This window comes from Acanthochromis polyacanthus, chromosome 9 (genome assembly GCF_021347895.1).
Source record: "Acanthochromis polyacanthus isolate Apoly-LR-REF ecotype Palm Island chromosome 9, KAUST_Apoly_ChrSc, whole genome shotgun sequence".
Lineage (NCBI taxonomy): Eukaryota > Metazoa > Chordata > Actinopteri > Pomacentridae > Acanthochromis > Acanthochromis polyacanthus.
Window position 1 is genome coordinate 41,470,101 of NC_067121.1, and position 14,609 is coordinate 41,484,709.

A 14,609-nucleotide genomic window follows, 5' to 3' on the forward strand; every position below is an offset into this window, starting at 1 on the left:
CCCCATAACTTAGCTCCAGAATACGTAGAAAAACCCATAACTTAGCTCCAGAATAAGTAGAAAAACCCATAACTTAGCTCCAGAATAAGTAGAAAAACCCCATAAATTAGCTCCAGAATACGTAGAAAAACCCATAACTTAGCTCCAGAATAAGTAGAAAAAACCCCATAACTTAGCTCCAGAATAAGTAGAAAAACTCCATAACTTAGCTCCAGAATAAGTAGAAAAAAACCCATAAATTAGCTCCAGAATACGTAGAAAAACCCATAACTTAGCTCCAGAATAAGTAGAAAAACCCATAACTTAGCTCCAGAATAAGTAGAAAAACCCCATAACTTAGCTCCAGAATAAGTAGAAAAACCCATAACTTAGCTCCAGAATAAGTAGAAAAACCCCATAACTTAGCTCCAGAATAAGTAGAAAAACCCATAACTTAGCTCCAGAATAAGTAGAAAAACTCCATAACTTAGCTCCAGAATAAGTAGAAAAACCCATAACTTAGCTCCAGAATTAGCCGCCGTTTCCAGCTCTCTCTACTGCTGACTCTCAGCCAATCAGAGGTGAGCTAACTAAACACGGCACGTTCACTGACATTAGGTAAATTTGGAACTGAACAATAAACACTGAAACCTCAACATCAACAACAACATCAGTCTGTTACAATATTCTGTTATCTTCTGGTAAAAAGAAGATAACATGACTGATATTCATGACTTTTATGAAGATCTGATCGATATCGTGATGCACTTTGTTTACATTTTCACCAGAGTTCTGACTTACTCCATTGGTCGACTTCCATAGATCGGTAGGAACGGGACTCTGATGTAAGGCTAGCACTTCCTGTAGTTCATTCATGTAGAAATTTTTTTTTTTTCATCTTTGCCTATGTTGTGTTAATTTAAGCAATTTCATCATTTGGAATTGATAAATACTGCTGGTATGTAGTGAAAAAAGGAGCACAGACCCAACAATACATCGATTAATCAGAAGAACTGGTCCTTAATGAACATTGTTAGCTTCAGCGCTGGTGTCGCTACATCTGTGACTATTTAAGTTGCTTCTGAGAATAAAGAGAACGTATTTTTCTACCCCGACAGTAATTTTCACCATTCCAACGACCCATTAATCATCCTAAATGCACATTAGGTACATTTTATTGATGTGGTAATAACTGAGGCGTCGTTCTTCCTCCTGTATTGGTACCTGGATCTGTGTTCTTTACCTCCAGGCCATGAGGCAGCGACATTCTCAGTGACTGAAAATGTTCCAGCATTCCGCTCTAAACGTGGTCAAGGATCTATATGTAGCTCTGGGGAGTAATGAGAAGGCCTTGTAGCTCTGCCTGTCTTTCATTATTATCTCAGGATGACACAGGTTGATGTCACTTCCAGACGGGGAACAAGATTGGAGAGAAAAATGGCAGCTGTCTTCAGCCGAAGGTGAGTCAGCGGCTTCCCGTCTTCGAGCAGCCTTCATGTTTCATCTTCATTTTAGTCGCTGCTGCATTCCGACACACAAGTCAATGCTGTGATTTTACTTCTAACGTCTTCACCTCTGGGTTAGCATAACAGACATGACTGAATACAAGACAACTGATGGAAAGTCATTTATTAATTGAAATGTTGATGATGAAAGTCAGTAAACAGAAAGTTAACAAGCAACAATTACTGACTAACTGCTCAATGGGATTCTGTGAGATGTTTGTTATCTTGTGGGTCAATATATAATTGTGGGACTTTTTGTATCATAGTTGACATTTTTGCCGTTTTCAGGCCTAAAATCATTTCACTTCCAGCAAATTTCATGTCATTCTGGACTAATTTTCTGTAATTTTGGACAATTTTCTTGTCATTTTCAACAACTTTTGTGTCAGCTTGGATCTTTTCTCATCATTTTGGATCATTTTTGTGTCTTTGGAATAATTTAGGACAAATTTCAAGTCATTCTGGACTAATTTTCTGTAATTCTGGATCATTTTCATGTCATTCTGGATGGGTTAATATATAATTGTGAGACTTTTTGTACCATAGATGACATTTTTGCTGTTTTCAGGCCTAAAATCAACATGGCCGCCTGTAACCAAACACCACATGGTATTTCTTCAGAAAGATTCTTCTAAATATTACATATACAACTGAGTAAAACTGAAATTGAAAGTTATTAAACCTGTTGACTACTTTATACTAAATAACTCAGAAAGCCTTGGAGTCTTCCAGTCTTTTCTTCAGGAGGAAATGACATCATATGGAGCAGGTCATGTGATCTGGAATCAACACTTCCTGGAGAGGTGTTTTTGTAAAGAGGAATTTAGTGGAAAGTGATTTAATTTGTTGTTTTCCATATAAAATGTGACATATTGCCAAAAAATAAATATCTGTCATGATTGTCTCAACCTAATAAAAAGAAAACAATCCAAACTATTTCTGAATAAACTCATTTTATTATTGTTTAGCTAATTAGAAGGTGATTGGAATTAAATTCAGATGGGCATTTACTTGACATTCTAGTGACATCCAGTCATTTTTTATTAATAAGTGATTGTTTCCATAATAAATAATGATAGAATTTGTAAAGACGTGATCATAATGAACATAAAAACATTATTTTTTGTACTTATAATAAAAATGTATGCAGATATATCCCATTTACTTCAAAAGTCCCTCAGTTATAGATTGACTTTTGCAGAGATGGAGATGAGAAGGTTGACATGTTTGTGCAGTAAATGTGTGGATGAGCTGAGTGCAAACAGGAAACCAGGAGTCTTAAAATCCCTCTCAGGCTAATGAAGAGTGGATTGTAAAGCTCTGGAGAAAGACTGCTGCCCTTTAAGCCCCTTTTTCCAGACATGGATGTGCACCGCTGCTGCTCCATCGGCCCGTTAAAGTCGTGCTTTCTGTCATTCACACAGAGGTTCTTCTTCATTAATGCTCCTCATGCAACGTCCGTCATTCATGCGAGATTCGACCACACGCCGAGTGATGTTTAATGCATCGTACCGCAGTCACTAACAGCAGCTTATCGAGGAGTCACAACAACCAGCACCAGAGTTTATTTCTGTTTTCTTTAACAGTGAAACTCAAAGCGGTCTTTCTTTGGAGACACTCATGGATCCTACCGCTGTCTGATGGTTAATTACGGGAATTTAACCCTCGTGTCGTCCTGAAAAGAAAACATTTTCACAGTGAAACTTCTGATGTCCACATTTTCAACATTTTTAGGAAATCTTTAAACATTTTTTGGTGGAAAAAAGAAATGTTAAAAATGTTTCTTAAGAACATTCACATAAAAATCAACCAAAATCTAGCGAATTTCGCTGGATTTTGGTTGATTTTTATGTGAATGTTCTTAAAGAAAATATTAGAAGTTTTACTGATATATATCTAATCACTTTATATATATATATATTTTTTGGAATATTTTTCCTCATTTTTGAAACTATATACAAGAATTTTCTTGCCAAATTTGGGAATTTTTAAAATAAAGCTTTAAAGGGAAACTTTTAAGGAATTCTTGGAATTTTCTTCCTGAAGGTTTTGCTAATTTTCAGAAATTTGGGGAATTTTTTTGCTGAATTTTTAGATTTTTTTTCAGACAAGGAAACAATATTTTTTGGTGCCCGTACATGAGGACAACAGGAGGGTTAACTCATTCTGTCTTGTCCGTTTCGTCTGTATAATAACTCCTCAAACATTTGTTAGAAGCGACCAAAAACCTCCTGGAACCGAGGAGCAGTCCAGCAGATGCAGTGACAGAGGGAAACACGTCGTCCATCACCGTCCATGACAGACATCAGTCCTTTCATTGAACACTCACAACGCTGGACTGTAAGTTGTTTATGAAACCTGCACCGCTGCTTTCAGCTCAACAAATGTCAACATCTGATGCTTTTTGTCTTCCATCGCTGATGACTGAATATCTTCGTCCCTTTGGCCTCTCCGTACTCAGAATGGACGTTTTACTGAGCAAAGAGATCATCCAGTGGAGCACAAACAGGCAGAGTTACAGTCAGAATCTGCACTTATCTGGGCAAAAACCAGGAATATTCAAGTACTCAGCACATTACTCGTGTTTGCCAGCAGCCATTCACAGATAAATGGACGTCTTTCCGGAGCAGAATAACACATCTCAGTGTTTGCTGCGAAACAAAACCAGCAGAAGTCAAACCGCAGCGCCGCCACAGACGGTTGTGATGGATGAGAGGGAGGTGGAACGTGAAACATGCCTTCATGATGCGAACATATATGTGCGTGACCCGCAGCATCCGTCCTCTCATGACTACAGAGACGAGAGACCAGCCGACGTTTCATTAAGGTAACGTCTTCGGACCGACACCTGATTCTGATTCACGAAGAAAGAGGAGGGCGGTCCACATGGAGCGTGTTCGCCATCAAGTCAAACACAACGGAGAGCCATCAGCTGAACAAACAAATCTGCACTTGTCTCGTCTGACATGGATGTGCATTTACATGGAAACCCGGCTGGTAGCTGTGTAAATCGCACAATTAACAGGCGACAGGCGCCAACAAAGCCTTATGATACTTTGGAGCAGGAGTGAAGCAAGCATGAGATGAAACCTCCCGTTGAACTCGTGAGATCACGATGCTCTCAGGTGGAAGTCAGGGAAATGATTTGAAGGGGTTTGAGCCTCTGTTGGACGATCCAAGAACCTCATCCAGCTCAACTTCTAGTCTTAGCTGCAGATGAATACGACATCTGAGCAGCAATAATTTAATTTAACCTCGAGTTCTACAAAACTTTTCAAGATTTTCCAAAAAAATGAGACCTCAGCGGTCCAAACAACGTCCAGCAGCTTCAACTGTTTACAGTTACAGACTTCCTGCCTTGCTCTTAAAGGGTCCGGTGCAGATTCCCCTCGTGCTCGGTCTTTCTGGGATGGACGTCTGCAGCGGTTTCTTCCAGTCACGTCTTCTGAGGAGCCGTCGACGCCCCGTCCAGCGTCCGGTTGGCCGGCAGCGGCGGCGGGCTCCAGTCCGGCTGGTAGAAGTGGATGTCAAACGTCCGCGCCCAGCTGGCGAAGACCCGCTTCTCGGTGATGAAGCGATGATGGCTGCCTCGACGGCCACGCTCGTGAGAAATGTACATGGCACACTCGTCTGGACCCCGGGGCTCGTAGTAGTGGTACGGGACGGACTGATGCTGAGGCTCCCTGCAGACAGACAGACAGACGGCTGGCATTTAGAACCGCTTTAATGAAGCACTCTGATTTGCATTTGACACCATAAAGTGTTTTTCATTTCGAGGTGAGAGCAGGAGGCTAATCTGCACACATTTGTTTGTCATTTGCGGCTCTAAATTTAACTGCTTTTAATAACTTTTAAATGTCACCAACAAATGAACACTTGAATGGAAAAGCTATATTTGCAAAAAAAAAAAAAAAAAAAAACATTTGTGAAAGTGGGAGCTCTGTTTGAATATTTAAATGCGTAAGTGTTTTAAATTCAGGGCAGTTTGTGTCTCATAGTTTCATACAAATGCAGGATTTAACCCTCCTGTTCTCCAGCAGGTAAAAAATGACCTGTTTTAAAGTTTGAAAATGTGGAAAAATATATATATTTCCACAGTGAAACTTCTAAAGTCCACATTTTCAACATTTTTTTGAAATCTTTGAACATTTTTGGTGGGAAAAAAGAAATATTGACAATGTTTCTTATAATGTTTCTTAAATGTTTCGCTGGATTTTGGTTGATTTTTATATGAATGTTCTTGAAGAAAATATTAGAAGTTTTACTGATGTATATGTAATCAGTGCAGATATTTTTAGGATTTTTTTTTAAGATTTTTAGTCATTTTTTGAAAATATTTATAAATATAAATGTTTCTGAAAAACATTCAGAAGAAATCAACGCAAACGCAGCTAAATTCGCTGGATTTTGGTTGATTTTTTTGTGAATGTTCTTCACCCTCCTGTTGTCCTCATTTACGGGCACCAAAAAAATGTTGTTTCTTTATCTGAAAAAAATCCAGAAATTCAGCAAAAAAAAAAACTCAAATTCCTGAAAATTTCCAATAATTCCTTAAAAGTTTTATTTTTTAAAAAATACCCCAAATTTAGCAAGAAAATTCTTGTAAATATTTTCAAAAAATAAGTAAAAATCTTCCAAAAAAATCCTAAAATATCTAAAGTGCTTCCATATATATCAGTAAAACTTCAATTTTTTTCTTTAAGAACATTCACATAAAAATAAATGTTCTTAATGTGAATGTTCTTAGGAAACAGGGTTAAAGAAAATAATACAAGTTTTACTGAATATATGGAATCCCTTTAGATATTTTTAGGATTTTTTGGAAGATTTTTAGTTATTTTTTTGAAAATATTTACAAGAATTTTCTTGCCAAATTCGGAGTATTTTTTTAAATAAAACATTTAAAGGAAACTTTTAAGGAATTATTAGAATTTTCTTCCTGAAGATTTTGAGAGCAGATAGGAAGCGACAACTGTGGAAATAAGTGAAAGATAGAAGTAATAAAATATCTGTTTTTTTAGAGGAAGTGCCTGAAAAGACTGATCCAGCTTCTCTCTGTTTCAGTCGGAACAACAGGCCGGGTTTTCCTGAAACTTTCGGTAAAAGTTTGAGCAGTCAGAAGTGAAAACTTTCAGTGGAATACGATGTGATGAAACTGTGAGGGACGGCTTCATGTCACTCCTCCGTCTCTTTGCACATCGGCAGCGAATGACAACAAAAATGTCTTAAAAAAATCCCCTGACGCTGGAGGAAAATCCACCTCACCACCGTGTTCCAGCACCTCCAAAGCTGCAGTAATCTGCAGAGTTCTGGCCACTTAGTGCAGTTTACAAGCTGAAAAGAACGACCTAGAAGTGTGATAATAGCGAGTTTGTTCAGTGTTTGTCTCCATCAGAGGACAGCAAACGTCCGTCGTCATGAGAACTGAATGCGTGGTTGAGCCAACGTTTGTTCAGAGAAATGAACGTCCTCTACTGTTCATTACTGCTCAGATTGGATTTCTGCTGAAACATAAAACAAAAAATAATTCTCTCATCAATCTGAGCCAGGAATAAAGACACACTGAACATTTTAGGGTTTCTTTATCGAGATAGCTAATAAGATTTGTTCCTCGTTCAATAAAATCCTCCAATTACAGCGCTGGCCGAGATGGATGAGACGTGAGCTGTAATTCAAACCATTAAACTCTGGCTAACGAGCTGCCAGAAGCAGGACGGACTCACAAACCGCTGCAGACCTCATAGTTCTGTCACCCACATGGCAGCGCCGTCATCGTCACGCTGATCCTCGGCTTCACTCACCGTCTTTTACATCTCAGTGTTTTAAATCTCAGTGTTTTAACCCTCGTGTCGTCCTGCAGGTCAAACTGACTCGTTTTAAAGCTTGAAAATGTGGAAAAAATACATATTTTCTCAGTGAAACTTCTGGTGTCCACATTATGTTTCTATGCGGGGATGAATAAAGTGATTCTATTCTGTTCTGTTCTATTATTAACATTTTTGGGAGATTTTTGAACATTTTTTTGGTGTAAAAAAAGAAATGTTAAACATGTTTCTTTAAGAACATTCACATAAAAATCCTGTGCAGAGATGCTGAGATAAAGCGGGTCTGCTCTAATCAGAATCAGAGTGTCAACCCGGCCAGCAGTGCTGTGAAATCCTGTTTTTAAAAAGGATCCACTGCAGTGACTTTGAGCTTTATCCTCATGTAAGCTGGTTCCACTCCATGGCCAGAGGCTCCCATGTCTGCATCTGCAAACTGAATAATCCAGAATACAAAAAGGAACAAAAGGAGCCACCTTACTTCAAATGTGGCAAAAGTAGGGCTGGACCCGAATATCTGAATATTCGTTCGCTACGGTGGTATCCGGATATTAATTTTGGTATCCGAATATTCGCTCCCCCCCCCGTCGTACGCTACCGGGCGGAACGAATATTCTGCATTACTGTCTTCCCTTCGCCTTCGGCCCACTTCGGCTCATCCCGTCGTGTTCGGCTCATCTCGGCTCCTCCATTCCTGTTTCTTACCACCACCTGAATGGCAGGGTTGCTGCCGACTCTGACGTCACGCTTCACTTCCTTCATAAACACAAGACAAGATGCTGAAGACCTCCGCTGTTTGGGAATTCTTCAGTTTAACTGAAGACAAAACGAAGGCAGAATTTGGACCCGGGAGACCAGACGAACGGATCCGAATATTCGGGCCGTCTACGTGCCCCCCCCCGCCCCCCCCCCCCCCCCGGATGTTATGGGGCGGATCGAATATTCGGATATTCGTCTTTAATAGGGCCTGAATATCCGGAGACCAGAAACCGCTATTCAGGCCAGCCCCAGACAAAAGGAACAAAGCTTTCTCGTGCCTGGGTTTGCGTCCTGTCTCCACCCCGGTAGCGTGTTCTCTGTTGCGTGTTTGTTCGTTGCTGAACATTTTTATTGATGCCACTGAAAGGAGTGTTCGTGGGGAATACTGAGCGGTGCAGAAAGCAAAAGCAAATGTAGCGACACAAAAGAGGAGGACAAAGCCGGAGAAACAAAAGGCAGACTGTGGCTTAAGTAGCAGGAAATTAGAGCAGGACGTGACAGAAAACCACTAAGGCCGGGTTGTTTCCGTCCAGACCAGAGGAGTCCAGCTCATCTTAGTTCAGGTTCCACGTTCAGCCCAGTTTGATTTGAAGCCACGCCAGTAAAATCACAGCAAACTAATCCAAATCTTTCCTTTGTTTTTGTGTAAAAAATTACGTTCTGAAAATGTTCACAAGGTTGTGTAGCTTCTACAAATAACACCTCAGCTCGAAAAATGCATGAAAAGTAAAATGAACCTTGTTTCTTGTAAAATTCAACTCAAAACAAGATCATTTCAAGATTGTTTGACTTGACAAGATATTTAAGACGCGTTGTCTTAAAACAAGTCCCTCCATCTGCTGAAATGTGTCTTTTTAAGGGAATTTATCTTAAATCAAGTGGGATGAGACATTTAGGCTAAAAATAAGACAAACAGACTCGGTAAGAGTTGGAGTTTTTGCACCACTGAGCTCCTTCACCAGGAGTTTTTCCTAAAGCAGAGCTGCTGCTTTCAGTCTGTATAAATTCACAGCAGCGCAGTCGTCTGATAAGAAAGATTAAGGGTGTAAATATATGCAGGCGGCCGATAATAAAACCTCACTGTGGCTGCAGATGTTGGCGGAATACTTAAAACTGGCTGAGCGGTGATAAAAGATAGTTCAGCAAACGGCCAAAGATCTGATGGATACGTCAGATTTATACCAATCGGGTTCCAGATACAGTCTGATTCTAGATCAGGGTGTCCAACATGAGGCCCGTGGGCCAAAAGTGGTCCTCCAGAGGGTCCAATCCGGTCCTCAAAGTGTAAAAATTACAGAGAAGACATTAACTGCAGATTGTAAATTAGTAAAACTATAAATTTAAAATCATTTCTAGTTGTTTTGATCATAAAGTAAAATACTAGATTGTTCTTTTGTCATTTTGTGTCTCATTTTTGTCATATTTTGCCTTGTTTTTGTTGTTTTTTGTCTTGTTTGTCTGATTTTTGTTGTTTTGTTTTTTATTTTGTTATATTTTGTCTTGTTTTTGTTGTTTTTGTCTGACTTATCTCATTTGTGTCATGTTTAAATCATTTTGTTCTCGGGTTTGTCATTTTTGTAATATTTTGTCTAGTTTTCGTTGTTTTTGCTTTTTTGTCTGACTTGTCGTTTGTCATGTTTTTGTCGTTTTTTGTTTCCTTTTTGTCTGATTTTTGTCGTTTTGTTTTTTATTTTTTATCATTTTGTGTCTTGTTTTTGTCGTTTTTGTCTGCCTTATCTCGTTTGTGTCACGTTTTTATCATTTTGTTTCTCGCTTTTGTAGGTTTGTGTCTCGTTTTTGTAACTGTTTAGTTTTTTGTCTGATTTTTGTCGCTTTGTTTCTCATTTTTATCTTTTTGTGTCTTCTTTGTCTCACTTGTGTTGTTTGTTCACAGTTTTGTCTTTTTGTGTCTTGTTTTTGTCTAATTTTTGTCTCTTTTTGTTGGTGTCGTTTGTCTCATTTTTTTGTCATACTTTGTCTTGTTTTTGCAGTTTTTTTCTTCTTTTGGTCTAATTTTGTTTCATGCATTTGTCATTTTTTGTCTCATTTGTGTGTCATTTGTCCATTTTGTTCTGTTGCTTTGTTATTTGACTCTCACTTTTTTGCCTTTTTGTTTCTTGCTTTTGTCATTTGTCTCATTTTTTTGTCGCTTTTGTCATTTTTGTAATATTTTGTCTCGTTTTCGTTGTTTTTGCTTTTTTGTCTGACTTTGTCGTTTGTCACGTTTTTGTCGTTTTTGTTTTTTATTTTGTAATATTTTGTCTTGTTTTTGTTGTTTTTTTCTGACTTATCTCATTTGTGTCATGTTTTAATCATTTTGTTTCTCACGTTTGTCATTTTTGTAATATTTTGTCTAGTTTTCGGTGTTTTTGCTTTTTTGTCTGACTTTGTCGTTTGTCATGTTTTTGTCGTTTTTGTTTCCTTTTTGTCTCGTCTTTTGTCTTATCTTTGTCATTTAGTGTTTCTCTTTGTTGTTTTTTGTCTCGTTTATGCCATTTTGTGTCTTTTTTTGTCTCGCTTGTGTTGTTTGTCCATTTTGTTGTCATTTTGCGTCTCAACATTCCAGGTTGTTCACGATGTTTTTTCAAAAAGCTAATTCAGTGAATGTGAAACTTCTAATGTCCACAGTTTTGGGAAATCTTTCAACATTTTTTGTTGGATAAAAGGAATGTTAAAAATGTTTCTGAAGAACGTTCACAAAAAATCCGTCAAAACACGACTAGATATGAGGATTTAAAGCTAACCATGAGAAATATCTCAAAATGCTTCAATTAATCTTTGTAATCTTATTTCAAGTACAAGATGGTCTTAAATCTAGAGTAATGCCGCAATAATGCAACTCAAAATAAGTTTAAAACATCTCAAATTAGGAGCTTACAGGAAAGCAAAAAAAAACTATTTTTCAGTGAAAAACTGCAAATTTTTCTTCGCATGTCTGGCTTATTTTAGGACACCTAAGCTTGACAATCCTGGTAAAATAGAGCTTAGAATATTAAGATTATTTCACAGATTTTAAGGTAAAAGTTCCTTGAAATAAGTTCTTTTCTAGCCTTGATTAGGGCATTTTTTTCCCCCGTGCATTCAGCGTCTCACCTGCAGAAGTCCGGGGCCACCATGCCGTAGACGTTGATCCGGTCACACAGCTCCAGGGCGATGGTCATGGTGAACCAGCCGGTGCTCAGCCAGGAGTTGGAGATCCTCCTGCAGAGGGAAGAAGAAGGAAGATGAGGAGGATGGGTTTTAGAGAAGACACTCGGATGGATTTCACACACGGTCGACCTCCAGGATGAAAGCTGCACCGTGTTTGATTTTTTTTAACGGAGACAGATAATCAGAAGGATCTCACGTCGGTGTGTTCCGGCAGAATAAAGATTTATCTGAAATCCAGCGGTCGATTTCTCCCTGCCTGAAAGATCATTCAGGTTCCCTCACAGCTTCATTAACCCTCGTGTCGTCCTGCGGGTCAAAATGATCTGTTTTAAAGTTTGAGAATGTGGAGAAAAATATCAGTTTTCACAGTGAAACTTCTGATGTCCACATTTTCAACATTTTTGGGAAATCTTTGAACATTTTTTGGTGGAAAAATAGAAATATTGAAAATGTTTCTTATATTGTTACCTCCGCTAGGAGGTTATGTAATAACCGGAGTTTGTCTGTCCGTCTGTGTGTGTGTGTGTGTGTGTGTGTGTGTCTGTTTGTCTGTTAACAGCATAACTCAAAAAGTCATGGACGGATTTTCACCAAATTTTTACAGAATGTCCGGAAGAGCACGAGTAAGAATCGATTAGATTTTGGAGGTGATCCGAATCACCGTCTGGATCCAGGAATTTTTTGAAGGTCGAAGGACAATTGAGAGATGGCCACGAGGCCATGTCTCAATTGGACAGAGAAAATCTAATCGATTCTTGTGCTCTTCTGGACATCCTGTAAAAATTTGGTGAAAATCCGTCCATGACTTTTGAGTTATGCTGTTAACAGACAAACAGACACACACACACACACACACACACACACACACACACACACACACACACACACACACACACACACACACACACACACACACACAGACAGACAAACGGCATGGCGGAGGTATGCCCTCTCCGAGTGCTTTTTCTAGTTTCTTAAATGTTTTGCTAGATTTTGGTTGATTTTTTTTCTGAATGTTCTTAAAGAAAATATCAGAAGTTTTACTGATACATATGGAATCACTTCAGATATTTTTAGGATTTTTGGGAAGATTTTTGAAAATATTTACAAGAATTTTCTTGCCAAATTTGTTTTTTTTTTTGTAAAACTTTAAGAAACTTTTTGAATTTTCTTCCTGAAGGTTTTTTTTTTTGTGCAAAATTAAAGTTTGAAAATATGGGGAAAAATGTATTTAAAGTGAAATTTGTGATGTCCACATTTTCAACAATGTATCACATTTTGGTAGAAAAAAGAAAGATTGAAATTAAAAGTTTCTTTAAGAACATTCTCATAAAAATCAACCAAATTCCAGCGAATTTCGCTGGATTTTGGTTGATTTATTTTATGAATGTTCCTAAAGAAAATATTAGAAGTTTTATTGATATACACCCCCTGTCAAAAGTTTTAGGACAGGTTCTAATTTATTTGAATGAGAAAGTGTCCTAAACCTTTTGACAGGGTGTGTATTTGCAAACATTTTAGATATTTTTGGATTTTTTTGAAGATTTTTACTAGTTTTCTTTTTTATATTTACAAGAATGTTCTTGCCAAATTTGGGAGATTTTTTTTTAAAAATACAACTTTTTATGGAAACTTTAAAGGAATTATTGGAATTTTCTTCCTGAAAGTTTTGCAAATTATCATAAATTTGGGGAATTTTTTGCTGAATTTTTGGACTTTTTTCAGACAAGGAAACAAGACTTTTTGTTGCCCACAAATGAGGACAACAGGAGGGATAGAGTCCACTTCCATCCTGTCTGATGATCCAACCCTCCGTCAGAGGCTGTCTGGGCCTGCATGGAGCTGGGAGGACACCTGCTGCTCGACTGCAGAGAAATGAGCTCTGATCACGCTTTTCTGAGATCTGCTCCCATGAAAGATGCATGAAAAGATATTTACGCTGCATCTGAAAGTCTCTGTAAATCTAAATGTCCATCAGAGGGTTTTCTCTCAGGACTACTGCCAGATGAAGAAAACATTTCGGCCGTCTAGCTGAAGGATTCCTGGTTGGTTTGGAGATTTAATGGAGCCTGGAAACTTCTGAAGGTCCTGAAAGTCTTTGAGGTAAAGTGAAAATAAAACTAAATGAAAAAACCAGAGTTTTGGTTGTAGGATTTTTGACAGCAGTAAATGAAGCGTGTGGAGCTGAAATATTTATAAGGAGAACTTCTTTCATTCAGATGGAGTTTAAAAATACATCTTAACTTTCAAAAGCAGTCCTCCGGAGGATTTGTAAGATTTACGCCCAAACAAAAACAGCCAAACTGAAATTAATACGTATTTTTCAGGAGTCGATCCACCACTGGAACATCTCAAACACTGCCTGGAGGAAATGCGACATTGGTTAAACGGTCCGTGGTCCCCAGAGGATGGAGGAGAGGGGAGCTGTAGAAGAGGACAAACGTTGTATCCATCCATCCATCCATCCATCCATTCCATCCATCCATCCATCCATCCATCCATCCATCCATCCATCCGATCCACCATCCCACAAATCCATCCGATCTATCCATCCGGTCCATCCATCCGGTCCATCCATTCGTCCCATCCATTCGTCCATCCATGCCATCTATCCATCCATCTAGTCCATCCATCTATCCACCATCCATCCTATCCATCCATCCCATCATCGATCCATCAACCATCCATCCGATCCCATCTTTCCATCCATCATCCATACTATCCATCATCCATCCATCCCATCCATCCATCAATCCATCTATCATCCATCCATCTATCCATCCATCCATCTATCATCCATCCATCCATCCATGTATCATCCATCCATCCATCCATCCATCCATCCATCAATCTATCCATCATCCATCCATCCATCCATCTATCATCCGTCCATCCATCCATCTATCCATCCATCCATCAATCTATCCATCATCCATCCATCCATCCATCCATCTATCTATCATCCATCCATCCATCCATCAATCCATCTATCATCCATCCATCCATCCATCCATCATCCATCTGTCTTCCATCCATCTATCCATCCATCCATCCATCCATCCATCCATCAATCCATCTATCATCCATCCATCTATCCATCCATCATCCATCCATCTATCCATCCATCATCCATCCATCCATCTATCCTCCATCCAACCATCCATCCATCCATCCATCCATCATCCATCCATCTGTCATCCATCATCTATCCATCCATCCATCCATCCATCCATCCATCCATCTATCCTCCATCCAACCATCCATCCAACCATCCATCCATCTATCCATCCATCTATCCATCTATCATCCATCATCCATCCATCCATCTATCCATCCATCCAACCATCCATCCATCCATCCATAAAGATCTCAGGAAGGCCAGGACATGAACCGG

General features: G+C 38.8%; 2 protein-coding genes across 2 annotated transcripts in view; both read right to left on the reverse strand.

The window, feature by feature from the left end:
- Positions 1-1,593: 1,593 nt before the first annotated feature.
- On the reverse strand, positions 1,594-11,301 carry LOC127535450 (alpha-N-acetylgalactosaminide alpha-2,6-sialyltransferase 5-like). Its single transcript, XM_051953545.1, has 2 exons — positions 11,159-11,301; positions 1,594-5,167 (listed from the first exon to the last, which is right to left on the reverse strand). Exons 1-2 carry the CDS (start codon positions 11,224-11,226, stop codon positions 4,921-4,923), a joined length of 315 nt encoding a protein of 104 aa, XP_051809505.1. The 5' UTR covers positions 11,227-11,301; the 3' UTR covers positions 1,594-4,920.
- Positions 11,302-13,030: 1,729 nt separating this feature from the next.
- The window catches only part of LOC127535505 (NADPH oxidase 5-like), a 6,972-nt gene continuing 5,393 nt past the window's right edge, over positions 13,031-14,609 (reverse strand). The window contains exon 6 of the mRNA XM_051953693.1: positions 13,031-13,080. Coding sequence (XP_051809653.1) covers positions 13,031-13,080 — 50 coding nt within the window. The remainder of the gene's footprint in view (positions 13,081-14,609) is intronic.

Excerpts from the sequence above, each read along its gene's own strand:
- LOC127535450 (XM_051953545.1), bottom strand. The coding sequence starts at position 11,226 with ATGACCATCGCCCTGGAGCTGTGTGACCGGATCAACGTCTACGGCATG. Across the intron at positions 5,168-11,158 it reads GTGGCCCCGGACTTCTGCAG|GGAGCCTCAGCATCAGTCCG; the intron begins GTGAGACGCTGA and ends GTCTGTCTGCAG.